The following is a 24,069-nucleotide window of genomic DNA, read 5'->3' as shown; positions in this document are numbered from 1 at the left end:
GTTTTGACACAGCTTCATTGTTTGCACCATCTTTAGGTGAATATTTTCAACAGATCTGTGTTCCATATGAAATAGTAATGATTTTCAAATGCCTTAGATTGGCATTAGTCAATGTGCTAGAATAACACTTTCAATTACAAATCACACCAGTACCTCGATTTATGACCTGTTTAGGGAGTTGAATTTCCTGAAAAAATTATGTACAGCCTTCAAAGGCATTTCCAGAAATGTGAGGGTCTCCTTTTTCTACTTAATGACAAATATTACCAATAATTATTGTACAAAATACAACACATACCATAGAGGCTTGCTGAAAACCAGTTTATTGTGAAATCTTTTGCTCTGCATCGCTGCCATAACACTATAAAGCATCATTAATATCTACGTTGTGAAGTGTGCATACAGGTGCTGGAACAACAGAACAGATTAAGTGTAATAAAGCATATATAAGAAGATTGACATTTATTAAAATGAAATGAATTCTGAATTGAAAAATGTATAGAGTAATATAATAATTAGGCCATGCACAAATGCATATAATTGTCATAATCACTATGCTGCTTGCACAGATGTTTTCCAGAAAGTGGCAGATTCTGACACGCATAGGAGCTTGCGTTTTATAGAATAAGCATAGCCAAAAGGTAACACTTCACAATGTATCACTTTAAATGAGGAACCCCAAAATTTCATGGTTAAATTCTATATGATTCAATTCAGTTGGAGGAAGCAGTGATTTAGGTCATTAATAAGTAATTCATTTTCTGCAGCAAAGGCTGTGGCAGAATAAGCTGATGCACAATCTCCTCTCCACTGCTGCAAGAAACCATAACTCGTCCCATCAATACAGTCTCTCCACTCCTCTCTTCCTTAGCCTGTAAATAAGAGAGAAATCGTATAATTGGTTTGTGCAGTACAAAGCTGTAATTCAGTGTAATTTGAACAGACTGACCTTAACAAAAGAAGTGCAAGGGAAAGTGGAAAAATCTGAAGACACACGGGCACCAGGCTTCTGTGTCACCACATGCTCAGATATCTCATACTGAAAACAGAAAAGTTCAGTTCTTTTTAGGTTTGGTCTCTTTCTACCTAAAGTTGATTTCTTCAGTCAGATTTTGTTTGAGTGTAGTACAAAACCCTTGTCTCTGAGTCTGAGAATATTCTTAGTGCAAATTAATGAACAAACGTTTCTATGTCAACTATTTTGAAAATCAGTCACCAAATATGAAAACCATAGTTTGTGAGCTTTCATAAATATTACTTTTATTATTGTCAATATTACCTTAGGTTGGGACTAAGGTACTGTTGTAAGTGTATGGCAAATGTCCCACCCGTCAAATGGTGACAGTTAAGAGGTTAAAGGAAAACATGTTTAATGGTTCAAAATGTATCAACACATTCGATATAACCTATATATAAATGACAAATAATCACCAGACAGATAAATACAATTTCAAAAAAACACTTTAATTCTGTAAAATAGGAACATTCTTTTCTGCTTTCTGCTTATCTTGGGCAGCCCTCACATGGCATGGCGTGAATTACATTATCAATAACTTAAATTGGTAAAGTGCCCTTTAGGCTGTTGAGTTTAGGAAAAAATCTGCAGTTAACAACACAAGTGCAAAAAAACTGCAATGAAAATAGTGCAACAATGAAACTGCAGTGAATATTGCAAAAATAATAACTAGCTTATCCAGGAGTAGGCCAAAATTCGCCAAAGTCTCCAGACTTTTTTCTTTTCCTTTGCTGCTCTTCGAAGGCCATTGGACTTTGAGATGAAACTCTGTTTTCCTTGTGATTCAGCCTTTACTGCATTGTCATCAGCGGACTTCAGGAAGACCCTCATTTCCTCCTTTAGTCTCTTTTTGGATTTTATATCGGTTATCTCTTCCATTAGTCCTTTCCTCTTCTGTGCCTTCTGTTCATCTTGCTTTAGATGTCTTTGGTCATCAAGATACATATGGTATTTCTGTCTGGCAGCAGGGGCCGAGAGGAGTAGCTCCTTTGTGTAGGCTATATTAAGAAGCCCTCCAACACTCCGCACATGGTCACGAATAACCCGCTGGGAGATTAATGAATGCTCCTTGAGGTTCTTCACCAGAAAACCCTCTTTCAACAGAGGCTTGGCCATGTGAAAGGATCAGGAGAAGTTTCACTAACTCCCATAGATGGCGACACTCTGAATAGTTGGATAAATGTTCATGGTAGAATGCATCCAAACTTCCCCTTTCTGGGATGAAGTTTCTAAAATAATCTGATGCTGTCATCAGGCTGTGGTTATAGAAGTAACTAAACTCAGAATCTCATCACAGCATTTCTCTTCAATATGGCCAGTTTCGACAAAGAGCCACAGAACAGTGTTCAGTTTTCGGGTGCTCACCTCTTTGCTCGAGGAACACCCTTGGCTTTTCACAAGAGGATATTTGAGTGGAGCCTTTTCAAAAAGCATGGAGACCATCTTCAGCAAAAAAACTCCAGCCTCAGCCTCTCGGCATCTGAGTTCTTCTTCTTGTGCTCCTCCAGGGCTTGCGCTCTGTGACAAATCCCACTCTCAGTTTGGTAACAACCATGTGGTTGACTGGATGAGCATAGTCAACTTGTAGAAGCTTTAATGTAGTTGTTGCATTCTTCATGACACTGGGCTTGATAAAACTTCTCCAAGAGACTCCAAAGCATGTTGGTGAGATCCCCACTCATAAATGGCAGCATGGCAGTTGATTATTGCTCTTGATATTGTAACGATTATATTAACACTACAATAAGGTTTCATTTAAACCATGAGCAATGCATTTGTTACAGTATGTCTTAATATTTGTTAATGTAATATTGCTGGTTAATGCAGTTTAAACGACATCATATTTTGACATTAAATCACATGGGTTATTTTTAAGAACATCAAAACCAAAACGATTATTTAAATGTTTTCACCTCCCACTCAGCTCCTACAGAGGGCGCAAATCCACTGGAAGATTACACCACTACAACCACAAACGCATACTCGAGTGGAGTTTTTTTCGTTATGTGCGAAATGCATTTTTAGCTAAAAGGAAAACTTACTCCGTAAGATAACGAATTATTATGAAAGCAATCTAATTTCAAATTCAAGCAGGTTCAAGCCCTTCAAGAACTTTTCTAACCTTGAAAACATTATATTAAAATCAAGCATTTTCAGGGATTTCCAGCACCTGTATGAACCCTGCATATAATTGTATAGCTGAAATATGGATAACTACCTGGATAATTATCTGGGCTTGCTAATTAAGTTTCTGTAATATACAGTAACCGTGTTTTCAAATTCCGGACCATTCGCTAATGACAAACATGACAAAATTTAGCTCAGGTGCATACTGTTTCCCCTGATCATCTTTTAGATATTTCTGCAGCTTAATTGGGTCCACCTGTGGAAAAACAGCTGATTGGGCATGATTTGGAAAGGCACAAACCTGTCTACAGTCATGGGTTTGTTCAGGAATGACAACTGGCAGGTGCATGCACAGTGAGGCGAAAACTTTTGGAGGATGGCATGGTGTATCAAGAAGTGCCGCAAAGAAGCCCCTTTTCTCCAAGAAAATAAATCAAGGCCAGACATTGATATTCTGCAAAAAGTACAGGGATTTGCAGAGGACTGGAGTAAAGTCCTTTTCTCTGATAAAGCCCCTTTCAGGCTGGTTGTCTTTTGCCAACAGTAAAGCATCCCGAGACCATTCATGTGCGGGACTGCTTCTCATCCAAGGGAGTCAGCTCACACCATGCCATAATGCCAAAGTGATTATGAAGGAATGCGTTGCCTTCACTCAGAAGTTGATTGACAGCATGCAGGACAAATGGCAAAGTTCTTGAGAAAAAGAAAACAAGTTTCTCCAATAAAGGTATTTTTTTCTTACTTGTTAAACAAAAACCTTTTTTTTTGCATGCAATTTTTTCATACAGTTTGAGCTGGGTGTTTACCCTACAACAGGAAACGACCAGGAAAAAAAATAAATCACACATTGTAAATGTATGGGAGGCTTAGAGGAAGGAGAAAATTTCAAAATCTTCAAAATCTTAGTGACTGGTCAGATAATTAACTAAAAATATACCTATATTTGTACAGTCAGTGGAAGACTAGTGCATTGTTCTTCTCACAGTTTAAGTCTCATAGAGAAGTGTTTTAGATCAGATTTTATTAGGGGTCCAAGCAGTTGTATTTATTATTATTATTATTATTATTAGTGTTAACATTGGCGCTTAGAGCTAATGGTTCAAATTTGGTTAAATGTGGCCACTTAGTGGTGCTATGACAGTCATGCTTTTGAACATGCTTTTTTGGTTCATGAAACATTAGACAGAACAATGGCTTTGTTAAATATGTTGCTGTATGCCAAATCTAAAATTGTGGGTTTTATTGTGCTAACTAATCAGAAATCGTACTTTCAAACTAGTCCTAGGATTTTTGAGCAATCTGCATAAAAAGTATTGTTAAATGAGTCCCAAAGCAAATAATTCTAAAAAAATGTGGACTTTTCTTAACCACATGGTTGCCACGTGCAATAAATGGGCAGAAATAGCTAATGCCGTTTTGGATATGGAACAAATTCTGTATGTGCACAGTGTACCACAGCGAATCACGCTACTGCCGCTCGCGGCTATATTTTATTTTTCCCCCTGAGGGATTAACACCATATCGTGGTCAGGGGTTTTTTGTGTCTCAGTAACCCTAAGATCAGCCTTCAGGTGGGACACCCAATTTGGACAGGTCTTAAGGTAGTGGTAATGCAGTCCAGTGGTAATGCAGTCCAGTCACATGACAAAAACTGTTATCCAGAGCACACCCAACCCTTTCCAGCCTCTGCTACAATCATGTGTCCCATTCACATTTCTGTCAGTGCAAAAAAACAAAAACAAAAAAAAAAAAGCAAGCCATGGCTTTCTAAATATTAGCTTTTTTTTTTAGCCTGCTTTGATTCTACTGGTTGAGCAAAAACGCACTAGAGTGTGCAGTGGTCAACGTTCAACAAATATCAACTTTGACCGCTTTGCCGCGCAAGCCATAGAAAATAATGGGTTTCAGAGCAAAGCGCAGCAAATTGCCATGTCTGAAAGTGGCTGTAGCCTGCCAGGCAGATAATGTTTCAATACAATTTTTAATACATATAGTATACTGAATAGTGAACAGACAAAAAACAATCACAAATTAAATTGCAAACGTGATATTAGTGCAGTGATTGTCCCTTGTGATACACAGCAGCACAGCACACGGTGTACACAGTGAAATGTGTCCTCTGCATTTAACCAATCACCCTGAGTGAGCAGTGGGCAGCCATGCTGAGTGAGCCTGAGTGAGAAGTGGGCATCCGGGGAGCAGTGTGTAGGGATGGTGCTTTGCTCAAGTGGCACCTCAGTGGCACCTTGGCTGATCGAGATTCGAACCGGCAACCTTCTGATTACGGGGCCACCACTATTACAAATAGATGTCATTTTTTCTTAAAATCAACCAAACACTATATTGAATTTAATTTTGTATTGTTCTATAAAATTCTAGGGAGAATAATTAATTAAAAAGATGCAGGAGGATATTATGGCAGACACATGCAATTGCTTTGTGTGTGTGTGTGTTGGGTACCTGAAGTCTTTCCAGAGTCTCACTAAGGGATTGCAGTCTGGTTGCCTCCTCCAACAACAGGGCACTGGAACTCACTGTATGTTCACACACCCAGAAACACATGTATAAAATATCTGATAAATGAGACCCCAAACCATTTTAGTTATCTAGAGATTGATACATATAGGGTTTCAAATGCATACTGTGTGAGAACCTAGATTGATGTTCTGATACAATCCATCCTACATAAACCAGTTCCAGAAGGCCTCCCATTGCCCCTTAAACCGGAACCCTTCTTTCTTAAGCAACCCTTTAGCTATGTGTTTTTTCCTTATTTTGAACTGAAAGTTTCTAGGAAATAGATATCATGTGTCTGTGTACTTCATCTAGAAGGTCTGCTCAAAGCCCAAATTATTTTATTTGTGTGTGTCTGTGTGTGTGTCTAACCTGGAGATTTGCCTGTGATGTCCACCACCCGAACATTTGCACTCATCTGTTGTAGGGTCTCCAACAGCTGTTGTGCTTTCCGAAACAGAGCACCAGACTGCACACCAGTGGCCCCATGACCTGCAAGTCTGGGGACACAGAGAGGTGGCAAGGATGCCAACTGGGAGCACATCTTCTCTGCCTGAGAAAACAGTGTCAAAAAAGGTATATCTGGGATAATCAATAACTCACAACATGTAATGTCTGTTAGAAACATAGTTTGTAGGTTTCCAAATGCTCATAAATTGTGACAGCATCATAAACTAAAACGAAAATGTTTATTCTAAGAATTCACTTAATTTAAATATTACAAAAGTAAAAATACAGTAAATATAAAACATATATAGAAAATATAGTAAACAGTACACTGACGCTTCATGAATAAACAAAGGAAAACGTTAAAAATAGGCAAAGAAATAGTAGCCTGTTAGTGTCCACATCAAATCCCTGTGTTCACCTACAGTAACTAATAAAAAAATTCCAGGGGTGATAGTGGAAAAAAAATTCCTGAACTTCTTTCCATGCCTGGGAGGTGAGCAGGTGTTTGGGTTCTATGTATGCCACACATTAACACATAACCAGGCCCCCATACGATCCTTGATATAAAAATCTTTATGGTGTAGCGTGGTCCATTGGTATGCTCCCCTGTGAGAACATTTTATAAATTTGCCTCTTAAATTTGTAGGAAATAAATGAAGAACATTCAGACATGAGATGAACAAACCCAGTATAAACCTGTATTTACAGTAGCATCTGTGTGCAGAGCACCAGAGCTCTTAAGACCCTGGGCTTGTTTATTAATTTTAACTAGATCACTTACCTTCCCAGCTACTGAGATACTTACAGCCATAGCAAGAAAGGTTATAGTTATAGTTGATTAACATGACCACAAACACACACACAGATTCAGTTTTTCTTTAACAGATATAACTGCAAAACATCCCAGGGTATCTGCAGGTTTAAGAAAACCAAAGCCAAATTTAAAGACCTTTTTTTAAGACCACTTTCATAAAATTTAAGACCCTGCATTTGGGTTGTCAACTAGTTTTTCTTTGCAGACACTGAGAGCCAGGTGGTCTTCCAAATATAATATTAATTGTATTTTGTCTTATGTAATATATTATTATTTGATACATAAAATTTCCTTCCAAATATATGTTATTTTTTTAACCTTTCAATATTATCTAAATATTATTAAAATAGACTAAATATTATCTGTACTGCAGATAATATTTAATCTATATTATCTGCAGGTCTGTAGGAAATAACACTGCAAATGTTATTTCCTAATACTGTAGCTTAATAAAAAATATAGATAAGATATTTTTTTAAAAACAGGTAGATTTTAAGCAAGATGTACTACATATATAGTAAAAAGGAACTGTTGGAAATAAATGAGATATTTCTGGTTTCAGAGTCTTACGTGCTGATACAAATTTGTAGTGTTCACTTGAGTTGCATTTTAACTACAAGTTCATGGTCATCCGACTCCATATCCATTCCCACCTGGGATGTCATTGTGATGTCACTCATACGACTAGTAAAATGTGTGGGGTGCTTTAGGATTTCTCCAGGACGTGCTGTTTCTGTGGCTTTAAATGCAAATGAGGAGGAGAGAGCGCTGGTTCTTCAGAGTCTCGCATAACTGAACTAAAAAAAAAAAACCTGAGTGCTGAGAATACAAATCTTCCGTGTGTTTAGCATGCCAATTTCCAGGGTATAGACATATCAACTGGAGCAATGTGAAGTAGAGGTAGAGAGGGTGCAACAGTCTGTTCCCTGTGTTTGGTGGCTTTTCTATGATGCTGCAAGTGATTAAGTGATACTGTGAAAGAAATGTGTGCTATTTATGGATGGCAGACAGTCTCTGTTGACCATGTTTGCAAATGCAAGTGGTAGTTTCATATACACTCTGTTATTAGAAAATAACAACCAAAAAAATCTTGAATATTCTCCAGCACCCACAACCTGTGGATATAGCGGATACTAAAAGTGAAGGAGTGAATAAATAATCAGCCTGCTCATCATGTGACACACAGTAAGCAAATGGGAAGAGAGGAGCACTTTACATTTCGCTCACTACAACGTTTTAACATGGTTGATTACTGATGATAATTTTCATATGTAAAGAACACAACATTTTAATCTTTACAATTCATTTTATATAATGGTAGTAGCCTAGTGGGTAAAACACCAGCCTATGAACAAAAAGTGAAAAGCCCATTTGCTACCATTGTTTCTTGCTCCTGAGTCTTCCTTTTAGTCTGGATAAGGCCTCTGCTAAAATGTGCTGCTGTTTGGTTTACTTCTTCTGTAGGGTCTGACCTATGACTCGTTCAGAATTTAACTATCCAGGGAACAATTCCTACACGAAGATGGAGAGTATTAGGACTGCTCAGGAGTATTCAGACTGCTCATCTTTTGTGCGCATATATTCTTTACTGTCAAATGCAGCCACATTGCAGAAATACTTGCCTGACTGAACTATTATTTATTTATTTTTTTAAACTCTCGGTTGCTCCTGTTAGGGGTGGCTACAGCAGATCAACCTCTAAATCTTTCCTCAAGATCCATCTCCCAACATACTCAGTGTCTATCCTCTGTACATGTCCAAACCAACGCAATTTTGCTCTGACTTTGTCTGCAAAACATCGGAATACATTCATTCTTAATCCTGTCCATCCTTGTCCCATAACCCATAACATAAACCTCAGCATCACCAGCTCTGCCTCCTAACTACATAGTCAGATCCATAAATATTGGGACAATTCTAATCTTTTTGGCTATATACACAGCACAAAGGATTTTAAATTAAATGTAACTTCAGACTTTAATCTTTAATTTGAGGGCATTTACATCCAAATCAGTATATGTGCCTCACCCTTATTATACTGTGGTATTAACCACAGACATTTCTATCAATCCGACCTTCTGCATTCCTCTTTTTTTTTTTTTTTTTTTTACACCATTCCTAGATATCACCGCCTCATCACTTTTGTTCCCTTCACCAACATGTCCATTGAAGTAATCACTCATCAATCGCTCGCCCTTGGGTACACACTGTAGTTCATTTATGCAACTCCAGAATAAAACTCTCACCCACCTAACGCCACATATAAAACTACCAGCATACTTTAATGTCAAAATGCATGTCTAGAACAGAAAATTCATACAGGTTGACCAGTCCATCATTGTTTACCTTAAGTCTGTTGTTCTCATTTTTCAGGTGCTTCATGCAGAGTCTCTGGGCCTCTATGTGTTGTGTGAGCATTGGAGAATCAACCACCTGGACACCAACAACTGGACACATACCTACAGATGAAGAGAACACATGCTAAACAATCACAGAAAGATGACACATTTGCACATAAAGCACAGTTTGGTTCCCAGAAGCTTCCTTTCACAATAACAGGCACACACATTAGAATCACATCACTGATTTAAAGGGGTGCCAAAACCTTTTTCAATTTTTTCAAGCCAAATCAGAGCAAACCAATATAACCCCTCCCAATACAATAACATAATTCAGACTAATAAATATGTATAATGTAATTTACAGCATTTACCAGATGCCCTTATCTGTATTATAGTCCCCCCCCCTTGAGCAAGTTAGGGTTAAGTGTCTTGCTCAGGGACAAAATGGTAGTAAGTGGGATTTGAACCTGGTCTTCTGGTTCATAGGTGAGTGTGTTACCCACTAGGCTACTACCAAATATATTAAATATATTCATTATCCTGCATTAATAACTAGCTTTTCTTTATTCATTTATTCCATCATGGGTTTCCTACACACCTGACTGTGCTAGTAGATTAGTAGCACACCACACAAAATCACTTTTCTGGCATTTATGATATTTTACAGTATATGTAATTTTTTGCCACTGTTTTAGAAAACATGCTTCGTATACGGTCAATTGAGGCCACTCTGCCATTCTCTACATTCACCCTTCAACACCCCACCCCCCTTTGGTTCGTCCATTTTTGCTCACTCTTTGAAAACTCTTTCTTTAGTTACACTAGTTTTGTTGCCTTTATTAGGGCAATATGTTCACCTTGTGTTTTTATAATTTGCTCATTAAAAATGGATCTCTGGCCAAGTTGGCTCATGGGCCATAGTTTGGACACCCCTGATTTAAATGGTGGAACAGATCAAGTCCATCTTTAGAGTTACCTTTCTGTTCTTCTGTTGCATATGACAGGGAGAGGTATTAGAGGGTATGCAAATAACAAAGACAAAAAAAATAAAAATATCAAACACTGTATAACAATAGGAAAAATAATTCATTTAGGTTCAGATGTATTGACACTTGAAATTTCAATCGCACCTCCTGTAATCCCAGTGATGACCGAGGCAACACCAGAGACTGTACTTCCTCTTAGTCCATCAGTAGTCATCTTTGACTGACTGTTAAGCCGCAGCTTTAGTTCTGCCTTTTCTGACTCCAGCTGGTCAATGTCTGCCTGAAGTGCATCCATTGTCTCTTCAAAATCTCTGTGACCAAAAAAAAAAAAAAAAAAAATACAAAAAAACACCTAACATGAAACAAACAAGCAAGCAAAAAAAAAAAAAAGATGCCATAACACACAGTGCATCAAAACTATACCTAGTGAGGGGAACGCTAGTTTGGACCTTGCATTGTATACTAATTCAGGTAAAAAACTGGATTCATAAAAAAAAAACAAAATTTAAAAATATAAAAATTAAATAAAAAGAAGCAGCAAATGTCTATTTACATATCTTCAATGGAAAATTAGTCTTGGTAATCTTACTTCTCTTTTTTCTTGAGTAGAATCTGTGTTTCATCCAGCTGAATCTGAATCTTCTCCACACGTTCATCAGCATCTTTTGATGAGCTGTCTAACTTCTTTTCCAGTAGGCTGAGTCGAACATTTGCCTCGCTCAGCTCCTCTCCCTAAAATAGGCAAAACACACCTAAATCTCTCTCAAAAAAAATCTTGTTTTAAGACATTTTTAAATAAATTATTTAGGTCTATTGCACGTTGGGTGAAGATATTGCACATTACAATTGCACAGAGTGAGGTCATATTGCACATTTTATGGATATATAGCACAGATATTGATAACCTTCAACATTCACCAGAGCTATTTAGTAGCATTTGGTACATTTAGTACATCTTGTAATTTTTAAAGCAAACCCCAACAAAAAAAAAAACTATTTCAATCTCTCAAACAGCAGCAACCACCTGAGAGCGGGCAACACAGCCACCATCAGCAGAGAACAGCCAGCCAGTGGGGCAAACGCTCATTTGCAGCAGTGGCAGCCAAGAACTGGCATCCCAGCTAAAGTGTGTCTCTCAGTCATGGCTTCTGTCAGCTCCTATGGGGAACAGATTTGTGCTGCTGCTTTGCTGCTGTAGGTCATGCCGCACACATTTGTGCACTTTTACAGGCTGGACATGGCAGGACCTTCCCTGGCACACACTGCGATTTCTGCCCAGTACCTCCAAACAAGGACAATAATGTGACGTGAACCTTGAACCTGTAACAATGACTTCCACACCCTTATTTGCACAAGGCACAGGCAATTTGAGTATCTTATGCCCCTTTGTCATCCCTTCTTTATGCTAGATTTTTATAGATTTTTTGCATACTGTGTATGCATGTGGGTGTGTGTGTGTAATTACCTTAATTTTGAGTGATTTCTTCAGTTCTTTGATGACAGTCTCTCGGTCTTCCAGTTTTAGACCACGTCCTTCTGCATCAGTTAACTCTGCCCTTAATGTGGCCGCACGAATAGACACCGGTGGTGTCTGACAACACACAGAGAATCAGAAAAGTCAAATCGCTTAAAAGCGATTAAATGTACATCCAAATCAACACACTTTCATTCACACTTTCACAGTCTCCCTGTGTCTTAGCCCCTTACCCAACTTTGTGGTTTCTCAGAGTCATACTCTCCCTCTTGCATGGCAGTGGCCATTTTATTCATGGTTACAATGACCACACTGCAGGATTGGTGCAGACACTCATGTGGATTTATACATGGAGTTCCATAAATCTGCAAAACAGATACACAATAAAAAATTGAGTGGAAAAGCATGCAGTCATCTTTTGAGAATTATTGGTACCAAGAATTTAATTCTAAGCAGGTGGTCAGCTAAAAAAATAACAGATATACTATAATGCTCATCTCACATCTAGGTTGTCCTAGGTAGACCACAATGTCCATTGTTGCACTCTACACAGGCATCTACCATAACCACTCAGTCCTAGTGGACTCAGGGTTACTCTCCTGGTTCCTGGCGACAAGCTGCTGACTAGATGTACCTGCATGAAATGTACCAGACCACAGCCACAAACACCATAACCGCTAAAACGTCAAGGATATTCAAATGTACGAGTAGCATTTTAATGCAGAGTAGACTTGACGTTGGACTAAAACAAACTATGCACTGTCCAGTTGCTCCAAACATGGACAAATCATTGCCAAGCCTGCACTGACACTATTGCATGCTCACTCTACCCTGGAATGACTCACTCACTCACCACTGCTAGGGCAAAGGTGGCCTAGCAGTTAAGGAAGCGGCCCCGTAATCAGAAGGTTGCTGATCTGCCTGATCCGCCAAGGTGCCACTGAGCAAAGCACCGTCCCCACACACTGCTTCCCAGGCGCCTGTCATAGCTGCCCACTGCTCACCAAGGGTGATGGGTTAAAAGCAGATGACAAATTTCACTGTGTGCACCATGTGCTGTGCATCACGATGACAATCACTTCACTTCATGGAATGGGGTCCCTTTTCTGACTCACTCCTTCCCAAGGTTTCTCCCTTTTTTTTTTCTGATTTTTGTCAACTGAAGGGCCTGTCAATGTTGTACAATGAGACGTACTGTTTGCAATTTTCATTAGATTTACAGTATTTATCAGACGCCCTTATCCAGAGCGATCAGTAGTTACAGGGCCAGTCCCCCTGGAGCAATTTACGGTTAAATGTCTTGCTCAGGGACACAATGAGAAGTGGGATATGAACCTTGGTCTTCTGGTTCATAGGTGAGTGTGTTACCCACCAGGCTACTACTAACCTGATTTTGGGCTATATGAGAAATAAATGTTTTGTTTGAATCTGTAAAACAAATGCGTGACCACAACAGCACGTGATTTTATGTCTGTGGGGTACGTTGATTGGATGTACTAGTTCAAAATGTGTGTAAATACATGGGAATCAACAGAATTGACCCTGCCCTAAGGATAATGGTGAGAGAGCTTAAGATTGTAATAAGATGTGAACAAAATAACATTGATTATTTTGTTACGATGGCAGGGAAGTGGCAGAGTAGCTGCAGACTAGTCAGAGTTCTCATGTTGACCAGTGTCCATATCCAGAAGTGCCCATAAAAGAAACTGGACTAAATGGCAAAGGGAAACAGGCAAGCCGGTTGAGGTACAGTGTGGCTTTGGCAATATTCTGCTAAGAAACCATGAGCTGGCCGGCCACCTAAACTGAGCAATCAGGGAAGGGCCTTAGGAAGGTGACCAAGAACCCAATGGTCACTGTGTCAGAACTCCAGAGGTCCTCAGTGGACAGAGGAGAACCTTCTAGAAGAACAACCATCTCTGCAGCAATCCACCAATCAGGTCTGTATGATAGAGGACAAACGAAAGCCACTCCTTAGGAAAAGGCACATGGCAAAAACCACCTGAAGGACTCTCAGACCATGAAAAAAAACAAAGATTTAACTCTTGGTGTGAATACCAGTCATCACTTTTGAGGCAAACGAGGCACTACATCACCATTCAAATACCATCCCTATAGTGAATGGGATGTTATTCAGCTGCAGAAACTTGGGAGACTATTCAGGATAAATGAAAAGAAATCCTGGATGAAAACCTCCTCAAGAGTGCTCTTCAACTCAGACTGGGTTCATCTTTCAAAAGGACCATGACCCTAAGCACTAGAGGTGTGAGCCTTCACTGGTCTCATGATTCAATTACGATTATCAGTGGCTCAATATCAAAGCATCACAATACATGCCAAAAAGTTTCTACATGGTCACATGATGTTTTCAAATACAAAATGTTTGTATTGTTCTCTTCTAAGATGGTTGCCTGTAACCACTAGAAACTTCAAAACAAAATATCCTATTTCACTGCAGTGACAGAAGGTAAAGAATTGAACTGACATTGTTCTAATGTAATACAAGTGAACAGTGAATAAGTAAATGTCAGTTTTTCAGTGTTTTATGAACTCGTCAAAGCATTCCATTCAAGGCCTCTATTGTCAAGATCTAATTAAATAACATTTGTAATTGTAAAAAATTTGATGTAACTATAGACCTGATTTATTGAACAATAATTTATTTTAATGTCTAATACCATTCTATTCACTATATTTTTAATATTAATTCAGGTAAAATTTGTAAAGTTTCATGTCAAAACCTTTATTATTGTGACATCTTAGTTCAAAACAGTATTCTTTTACATTAATTCAGTTTAATTAAAATAATGGAATAAACTAAACATCCCATTTCACATGACCCTGATGGGACTATTTCGACTGTGTACAGATTAGGGCTGCAACAACGAATCGATTGAATCGATAAAAATCGATAAAAATCAATTACTAAGAGTTGGCAACGAATTTCCTAATCGATTCGTTGTGTCACGCGACATGGAGACTTTTTTTTTTTTTTTTAATAATCAAAACTTTATTTGAGCGTGGAGCGGAGTGAACACACTCGGTCTCTCTCACGCACAGATTCAAGCAGAGTTTGGCGCCTCATAGACAGCGCGGAGCCAGAAAAAAAAAAAAAAAAAAAAAAAAAACGATCGGAGGTAGAGGACAGATACATGGCGGAGGCAGAGAAATCTGTACAAAAATATGCAAAAGCGACATGGCACGCGAGCACCACGGCAATGATCCAGCACCTGAAACGCGTGTTTGATGAGGAGGAAGGGAGTTCAGCAGCAGGGGAAGTTACTACAGAATCCTACTTTTGTTCCGTTTTGAAGTGAGGAACGTAATGTCCCTGGTGCTCGTGTTTACTCGTTATCCAGCTTGACAAGCATGACAAGTTAGCGTTAGCGCGTTAATACCAGTAGTAAAGAAGGGGTGCTATAGTTACTTTGCATTAAAAGACTAAAGACATGTTTTTATTCACTAGCCGTTTTTGGACCATTCCTTTTTCAATCTGTTGTCATGTATAGATACACTGCAAAAAAAGCTTTTCTTACCTTGTAATTTTGTCTTGTTTCCAGTCCAAATATCTAAAAAAATCAAGATTACTAGACAAGAAAAATTCCATGAGAAAATTAAGTGATGCTTAAAACGTCTGTTTGAGATTATCTCTCATTAAGATTAGTTTAGCTTGTTTTAAGCAATCACTTAATTTTGAGATGTTTTTTCAGAAATCAAGACAATTTCTTAGGCTATTTCATGTGTCTAGTGAATGTATCTTGATTTAAGATTTTTTTAGATATTTGGACTGAAAACAGGAAAAGTTTAGAAAAGCACTGTATATTCTGTGCTTTGTCCCATATGGGTTATTATTGACAAATATATTTGTGTGTTGTACTTTTTAATTTAATTTTAAAGTTATTTTATAGCACTTGGTCATCTTAAGATGTGTTTAAATGTGGTGTATAAATGAACCTTGCACTTACTACATTGATGGTAATAATTTAATGAATAAGCTTCAAGTGAGCTTGAGAGAGATAAGAGTGTGTGTGTGTGTATGTGTGAGAGTTTGTGAGTGTGTGCGTCTGCGAGTGTGCACCTGCAGTGTAACAAGTTCTGACATTCAAACAAATCCTGTTAAATTTTCTGATTTGTATTGTTCTTTAGTTTTTTTTAAATCATTTATCATTCTGGCAGCTCAGGTGGCAATTTATTTAAAAAAAAAAAAAAAAGAAAGAAAAAGAAAAGCCCTAGTACAGATTGAGAACTGTACACAGTTCGGACACTTTGATTTGCTGCAATGAACAGAAAAATGGGTTCATGTTCAGTCCGCGCTCCCCTGGCCACAAACGGTTCAAATGTCCATGGTATCAGGTGAGTGTGGACTGCTCATTGTAGAAAAATCTAAAGCCACTTTCCTTCCGAACGCGCTGCGCTCGCCATAGGGCTCAACGCAAAATAAATGAGTGTTTTTCTAAACTCCCGATAAGACAATAATGTCGTCTCTAGACAGTGAGCGAAAGATCAGCTTTTCCTCCATTCCCACTTTGTGTGTGTCAAAGTGGCAGAAAGAACACTCCTACTAAGCACACAGCCAGGATATCAAAGGTGGGCCTTCAGGACAGCTTGACAGTTGCTGCAAAGAGGAACGGGCAAAACTGGACAAGGATAGGTGTGCCAAGCTTGTGGCATCATATTCAAAAAGACTTGAGGCTTTAATTGCTGCCAAAGGTATATAAACAAAGTATTGAGTAAAAGTTGTGAATACTTAAAAACATATACATGTTCTAATTTTTTTTAATTAAAAACTTTTTTCACTTTGTCAATATCGGGTGCTGTGTGTAGATTTCTGAGAAAAATGCATTTAATCAGATTCGGTATATGGCAATAACATAAATTGAGGAAAAATGTATGCGCTGTTAATACTTTCCGGTTGCACTGTATATTTGACCAATTGTGTTGTGTGTTGGTGCTGTATACCTGTTCTGCTGCTTTGAAAGCTCTATCCTCCAATTTAGTAGCTGCGAGTCCATCTTGTTCACTCAGTGGGCCAATCAGCTGTGCTCCTGCTGCTGCCACTTCCTGTAGTACAGCCACTACCCAAGTCAGCTGTTTCCTACACTCGGACAGGGCCTCAGAAACCTGCACACAAAAAGGTTCACATAACCCTGGCAACACAGGTCTGCAACAGTTAAAAATAAGTGTACACACAGCGTACAGTTAAAAATAACTATCTATTGTAAATCTACAATTTTATCACTTAACCTTTGTTAATTGCATTAGAAAATAAAGTGTCCTTTAATTGTTATTGCTCAGTATTTGAAGAATTTATTTGATTTATTTATTTTATCAGATGCCCTTATCCAGAGGGACTGACAATCAAAGCCTGTTGAGAATGGACTGTGAGCCCCCAAAAACACAATACAGCTCACGGGAAATGTTGGAACTGTTAAAATAAGCATTTATTTCAATTTTTAACTAGTGGTGGGCCGTTATCGGCGTTAACGTGCTGCGTTAAGGTGAGACTCTTATCGGGCGCTAAAAAATTTTTTCGCCGTTAATCTATTCACAAAGTTGGGTTGGGAGCTGGGTCTATACTACGCAAGCTATTGTGCCGGAGTTAAATGGTTACACTAGATTTATAAGTATATTTCTTCTTTCTTGTGTCTCTTATTCTCTTATTTCCTAAAGACTTATTTTGTTTTTGAGACCCGGTTCAGGTCTCTTGGACACATGGCGTGAGCTGTGAGAGGTGCGTGGGGTTTGTGTGCAAAAAGTAATTTTTTTCATTTTATTTTACGTACATATTAGGAATATTTTGCATGTGTGTTATTTTGTGAATATTTTTTTAATGTTCTTTTAATACTGTATATTGTAGAGAGAGGTGCAGAAAGACGCGATGTGCTGACGCGACCTTGCTTTTTGTACAGAATTCACTTTGCACAGAAAATCTCTTGGGTGTCAGCTCATCATTTGTGGTTCAAGAAACGAAATCAAAAAGTTACACAACGCAGAAGAAGAAGCGCTACACTATGATGACTTTCACCTTGATATTTTAGCGTGGATGTATACCTACTCGAATTGCACTGTAGGGGGCGAGAACGAGTCTTCGAACTGTGAAATTACCTTATCAAACGTGATGTGGTAACATGGATACAGCTATTTAACTGAATAAACAGTTGGTAAACACAAGTACATCTTATTGAACATTTATTTTCATCACCAATTATCATAGTAGAACAGCTTTCTCAAGCAGTTTGTGATGCATTTTGGAAACAGCCCCTGGTCTAATGCGCCACCTGGCTTGAGAAACCTGTTCTCAAAGACTTACTTTTAGTCATTATTTGGGTAGCACACATATTCTGAATGCCTTCGGCAGAATTCAAATGAGCCTCTAGATTAATCTAGATTAATTCCAAGATTAAAGTGAGATTAATCTAGATTAAGAAAAATAAACAAACACAGACCCAAAGTACAGTCTGGCAGCAAAACATTTTGAACTGCTAAAATCACAAGTTTAAATGTATTAGTTTTTCGTTACCAGCACAAATATGTGTGGTTATGTAGTCTCCTGCTCTACAAGTTTAATTTTTCTAAAAGATTGATTCATATATCAAATTCTCGTATTAAAAGGGGATGGTTGACATAAGTAAATAATTTGCTTCCTTTTTAACAGAGTAATTGGCAAAAGTAATAAATTATACAGGTGTTATTATTAACTTGCACTTCAAAAATATGATTAATAAAAATTTTCCTAACTAGTTATGATGACATTACTTTATGGCAACACTGCTCAGATTATCATTATTAGGGTCTGATGGTAACCTACTTGAAGGTAGATCAATAAATCAATTTAGATTTGTGAAATACTTTATTAAAATAAAACACTGGTAGTTGTGAATGTAATACCTGTGAACCAAAGCTGACGGCTGCTGGGATGCCATGGGCATCGGTTCCAGGCATGCGTCGACGGATCTTTTTGCAGAACTGCTGCACATCTGAACTGAAAGTTTTTAGATCCTTCAGAAGCACTGCAAACAATGACCCATCCTTGTCTGGTTGTAGGAATGCACACAGGCGTGCCACTTCCATGCTAATGCAGTCTAGGGCACTCTGGGTAAACTAAAAGATATTGCAGATTGTTATGAATTTCTAGTAAACTAATACATACTAACACAATTGTGGGTGCATGCATGCATTTACCTTGATATGGTCAGTCAGCTGAAGAGTGCAGTCTTCTGTCTGGTCTGATAGGTGTATACTGTAAAGGTGCTTAAAAAATAAAATATGCATTGGAAGAATTCAGGCAAATCTTTGTGTAAAACGGGAGGACATTTTGCAGGTCTCCACTACAGCAAATGGCAAAAGATCTGAAACATTAAACTAAGAATAGGGTTATCTTAAATCCTATGAAAGTCTTAGTAATGTAGGAAACATAGCTGGCTGGAGACACTAAAGACAATAAGAGATGTAAAGAATTAATCTGTTACATCTGTTCTGACCTTAATCCCAGATCAGAGGGGTAGATTAAAAGATTTGGATGAGCAGTGATTGATAAATCTCGTTTCCATTTGGAAGTGAGATTAAATTATTAATAAAACTTGATTATTCAAACAATTTGCAGTTTTAACTGAGCAATTATAATATATAATTGCCGATATTAGATAGTGCTGCACGATTAATCTAATCGCAATCGCGATGTCAGTCTGTGCGATTACATGAACGCAAAAAGCTGCGATTTAAATGTGCCGTGTTTGGTCACATGACTTTCGATTCGGTTCAATGGAGACCTCAGATTCGTGACTCACAGACATATGGGTAGACGTACTTTTCCCCAAATCGTGCAGCCCTAATATTAGAGGAATTTAGTTTAGCTGACTCCATATTTTAAAATTAAATTTTGGATGTTTGTGAATAAAAATATTTTAGTGCAATAAATATTAACCAGACAAATTATATGATTTTGTTGCCTTGCCAAAGGCCTAAAATATACTCAATAATAATAATAATAATACTTACTGATATAACAATCATTACAAATAATCAGATTCCATTGGTTGGTAATAATCAATGGAGTTCAATTAAGCAATTTAAACCTGAGCGGTCAATGCAAACAGGTTTTTAAATTACTCTTGAACAATAAGGTAGTTCACCCATGCGGTGTCACTGCAGTTACAGGAATATGTAGCTTGTTTCCGGAGAAAGAAAAATTGAAGGTGAATGAGTGAGACTGAGCGATGCAGACAGTTTAGGTTGGTTTATATCTCAATTTCTATTGTTATATGTGTTTACTATTGTTTGTCCTTTTTAACAAATTTTTCTACCATTTCTAGTTGCCTTTTTCTCTTTTCATGCTTTTATTTCAAACATGATGAGGTTGTCAGCACAGGTCTTTGTTAACCATGCTCGAAGTCGAGTGTGTGGGGAGCGCTATGAAGCTATGACACTTATGACATCCCTTGCATACAGTAAAAGCAAGACAAGTACCACATGCTGAAAGAACAATTAGTCCTTTAAAAAAAAAAAAAAAAAACTACTCACAGCAGGTTTTATGACAACAATAACAATAAATTCAGGCAACCTTTTTAGAATTATAGGGTTTAAAGAGTTAACAAGGTAATCTCCCAATCTCTGATGTCCACCCTTTCTCTTCCAAGATGGATTCCGATTCTATGAACTTTTTTCATGTGGTCATACAAGAGTTACTTTCTGTTTATGGCATGTTAGACCTGAGTAAACAGGTGGTTTTGTGGAGATGTGTGGGTGTGTGTATGGTGAGACATGTAAAAATATATGCATGTTGGTCACCTGACAATTTCTGTTTGTGACGTGGGGGAATAAATCTGATCGTAAAGTACCTGATAGTATTTGATAGCTTTGGTCAGAGGCTCCACATTTACGGTCTCATCCAGAAGATCTTTGTGTAGAAGGTCAATGAGGAAATCGAGACACCGCTCATGGGCACTGAGCTCAGAATAGAGTCCCCCAATTCGCTTATACACATCCACACTGCACTGATTCAAAGCCCTGCAAAATACACAGGCAAACACATCAATACATATTTGTGTGCACGTGTGTGAATACTACAAATATTTGGAAGTTTTATTGTGCGTGTTTCATAATAAATTGTCAGCTTTATAATAATCTCTATTATTGTAAAATTATATTATTTTGCTACTGAAAGAAGATGCTACCACAAAGTTACACTTTCCATTAAGCAGTCCATTTAATGCATCCCAGTTCTGTGCCATCCCAAGGTAAACATATCGCTTGCCCACTTTTTTTCCAAATTTATGCTTTCAGGACCAAAATATCACTTTATAGACCAATTTATTCACTACCAGCTGCCACTGTCAGAGGTCATAATATTACAACTGATAAGTGTATCCTTGCATATGTATTTAAGTGAGCGTTTTTGGGTGTCATACTAGTCAAAGAGGGAAAGACTTACTGCTCGTATTTGTGGAGTGTAGCTTGCAGCAAACCAAGGGAATAAACAAGTCCGGCTGCAAAGCTCTTCTGTTCCCCAACACCTCCCCTCAAACTCACATCCTCCACATTACTTTCGGTCAAATCAAACTTCTCACGAGCCTGCTTACTCACAAGCTCAGCCTGAAACCAATAATAAAATGGTGTAAAATGAAATTATCAAGTATAACAAAAACACATACTGAGAGTCCATATATTCACTGCCATGTAACAGACTAAAGGACATGCATCTTGAACTGGTGACTTGCATGTGCATACATTCTTGTTCCTTTCCAAGGATGGTAATTCACTTTTTCATTCCAACTAATTAATTCAAAATAGACTTGTAAATGTGTAACTTGTGAATGTGTAAATTGCAAAAGCCCAAACAAACTACAGGAAGCCAAAAGAGTGAATGTAGCAATGAAGTGGTGTGGGGGAGGATTCTGACTTAGCTAAAGTCAGTTACTGTAGTCCAGTTTGGAGATCACTGGATTCGACACGCATCAGAGTAGCCTGTGTCAATAAATTCTTCTAAGGCATATTTGCGAAAGTGATGTTATCTGTGCAACCAGATAGGCAAAACAGGAAACAGAAACGGTGGTATAATTATACAATTAAACAGGAGGAAATAACCTCTCATCTCGTTTTAGTCAATGCGGGAAAAAAAAAGAAAAAAAAAAAAGACATTTTGTAGTTTTTATCTTGTAAAACATATTTAGTCTCATTTTTATTAGTCAACAATATTACATGATATATTTCAATATAGTTAGTCTACATGACCAGAATTTACGTCTTGATCATGTCAAAAAGGTTTGTTGACTAAGACATTCAGTTATAAATTTTGTTCATGAAAATAAACCAATTATCCAATTTAAAGGTTACCTTTGTTGAAACACTGACAGATCTGAATCTAGCTGTAAAAACCTCCATGTCATTTATTTTGCTTGTAGCGCCCTAGAATTGCTACATATTGCATTTGGGAGCCAAGTAGCAAGAGAATGCCAAAGGATGATAAAGGACAGAGGTGGTCAATGGATGAAGAGCGCAAAGAGATCAGACTCAGAGGATGGAGAAGGATTCAGGGTTTGGAAGAAGTGATGATTGATTTTCAGTGGAGAAGGGAAGATGACACAGACAAAAAAAAGTGATCAAAGATGTGAGGTGAGGTGGCAATAAATAGTTTCAAGATATCCTCCATCCTCCCTCCCTCCCTGCCTCCTACATATTGGGAGAGGAAAGCATTGATTTATGTTTTTATCCAAACACTGACATTCCCACAAGCTACTTGTTGGCAGTTTCAGGGATATCTAAAGAAGTAATAAAAAAATAAAATAAATAAAAACACAAAACTTTTGCTTCTGCTCCCAATTTTTATGAGCAGAACTCAAAGATCTGAAACATTTTCTACATACACAAGAGACCCATTATTCTCAAATATTGCTCACAAATATGTCTAAATCTGTGTTAGTAAGCACTTCTTCACCAAGATAATCCATACCACCTAACATATCAAGGTGCTGATTAGAGAGCAGGAATATTGCACAGGTGTGCCTTAAAACTGCCTACAATAAAAGGCCACTGAAATATGCAATTAGATCTCAAGAAACAATGCCACAGATGTTGTAACTTTTGAGGGAGCACGCAATAGGCAAGCTGACTGCAGGAACGTCTACCGGGGCTGTTGCTTGTGAAATTTCTCGTTTCTCTACCATTCCAAAGAGTGTTTCTGAGAATTTGGCAGTACATCCAACCGGCCTCACAACCAGTCCACGTGTAACCACACCAGCCCAGAACCTCCACATCCAGCATGTTTACCTCCATGCCAGCCACTCAGAGTGCTGCAGGAGCTATCGGTTCTGCATAACCAAAGAATTTCTGCACAAACTGTCAGAAACAGTCTTGGGGAAGCTCATCTGCATGCTTGTTGTCCTCATCAGGCTCTAGAGTTTGACAAATGCTCATATTGGATGGCGTCTGACACGTTGGCGAGTCGTGCTGTTTGTTGATGAGTCCCGGTTTTCACTGTTCATGGCAAATGGCAGACAGCATGAGTGGCGGTTTGCTGACGTCAGCGTTGTGGAGCGAGTGGCCCATGGTGGCAGTGGGGTTATGGTATTGGCAGGCATATAGACAATGAACACAGGTGCATTTCATTGATGGCCTTTTGAATGCACAGAAACACCGTGACGAGATCCTGAGACCATTGTTGTTTCTGCGACACACATGTTAGATAGTACAGTGACCTGGTGCGGTCTGGGACCTGGTGCTACATGTAACATTTAAACAAGAAAAGGCCATCAGATAATCAGTTTTCTGATGGCCTGTAGAAAAAAGCTATTGCATTGCCTTGCATGGAAGGCCTGAATGTGTTCGTACGTTTTTTTTTTTTAAGATGGTCAGTGGGTGAAGAGTGCATGTGAGGAATATGTAAATTCCTTCACAATGCTGGTGGCCTTCCTCATGCAGCATGTGTGGTAAATGTCTCTTATGGACATTAAAGCTAGATCAAAGCTCTAAGCATGACTACCCTATCCACTACCCTATCCACTACAAATCAGTTGTAGTGGATAGGGTAGAAAGAAAATTTGCTAAAGCTACATTATCATGAGTCATCTGATGAGTCCAGATTTGTCCTGTCCCAATATGATGGGCACATTCCATTTTTTTCCCCTTCTTGAAACACATTAAATAAATACACATTAACACAAATTCAACATGTTTTGGTGAAACATATTGAAAAGTATTCATACACTATTTATAAACTTGAAATACAAACTTTAGATTGAATGATGAAACTAATTACATTTCCTAAATTTCCCTCTGGCATCAATAAGGCATATATCTAAAAATTAATAAGACAACTCTTAAAAAATAAAAAAGGGACTCATTCTGTACAA

At 38.1% G+C, this 24,069-nt stretch overlaps 1 protein-coding gene across 10 annotated transcripts in view; it reads right to left on the bottom strand.

The window, feature by feature from the left end:
* Positions 1–305: 305 nt before the first annotated feature.
* Positions 306–24,069, bottom strand: part of dctn1b (dynactin 1b) — a 53,262-nt gene continuing 29,498 nt past the window's right edge. For 9 of the 10 annotated variants that reach the window (XM_028998338.1, XM_028998367.1, XM_028998363.1 and 6 more), the window contains 15 exons: positions 21,153–21,313; positions 20,560–20,728; positions 18,905–18,973; positions 18,611–18,823; positions 16,682–16,843; positions 11,956–12,087; positions 11,714–11,839; positions 10,838–10,980; positions 10,393–10,559; positions 10,239–10,250; positions 9,267–9,379; positions 6,029–6,209; positions 5,603–5,676; positions 950–1,039; positions 306–872 (listed from right to left, as the gene is read on the bottom strand). In XM_028998338.1, the coding sequence (XP_028854171.1) occupies positions 735–872; positions 950–1,039; positions 5,603–5,676; positions 6,029–6,209; positions 9,267–9,379; positions 10,239–10,250; positions 10,393–10,559; positions 10,838–10,980; positions 11,714–11,839; positions 11,956–12,087; positions 16,682–16,843; positions 18,611–18,823; positions 18,905–18,973; positions 20,560–20,728; positions 21,153–21,313 (1,950 nt within the window). In that variant the 3' untranslated portion in view covers positions 306–734. The remainder of the gene's footprint in view (positions 873–949; positions 1,040–5,602; positions 5,677–6,028; positions 6,210–9,266; positions 9,380–10,238; positions 10,251–10,392; positions 10,560–10,837; positions 10,981–11,713; positions 11,840–11,955; positions 12,088–16,681; positions 16,844–18,610; positions 18,824–18,904; positions 18,974–20,559; positions 20,729–21,152; positions 21,314–24,069) is intronic. The other variant, XM_028998356.1, reaches the window with a different exon arrangement.

Source organism: Denticeps clupeoides, chromosome 1 (genome assembly GCF_900700375.1).
Source record: "Denticeps clupeoides chromosome 1, fDenClu1.1, whole genome shotgun sequence".
Lineage (NCBI taxonomy): Eukaryota > Metazoa > Chordata > Actinopteri > Clupeiformes > Denticipitidae > Denticeps > Denticeps clupeoides.
This window is presented reverse-complemented; position numbering and strand designations above follow the sequence as displayed.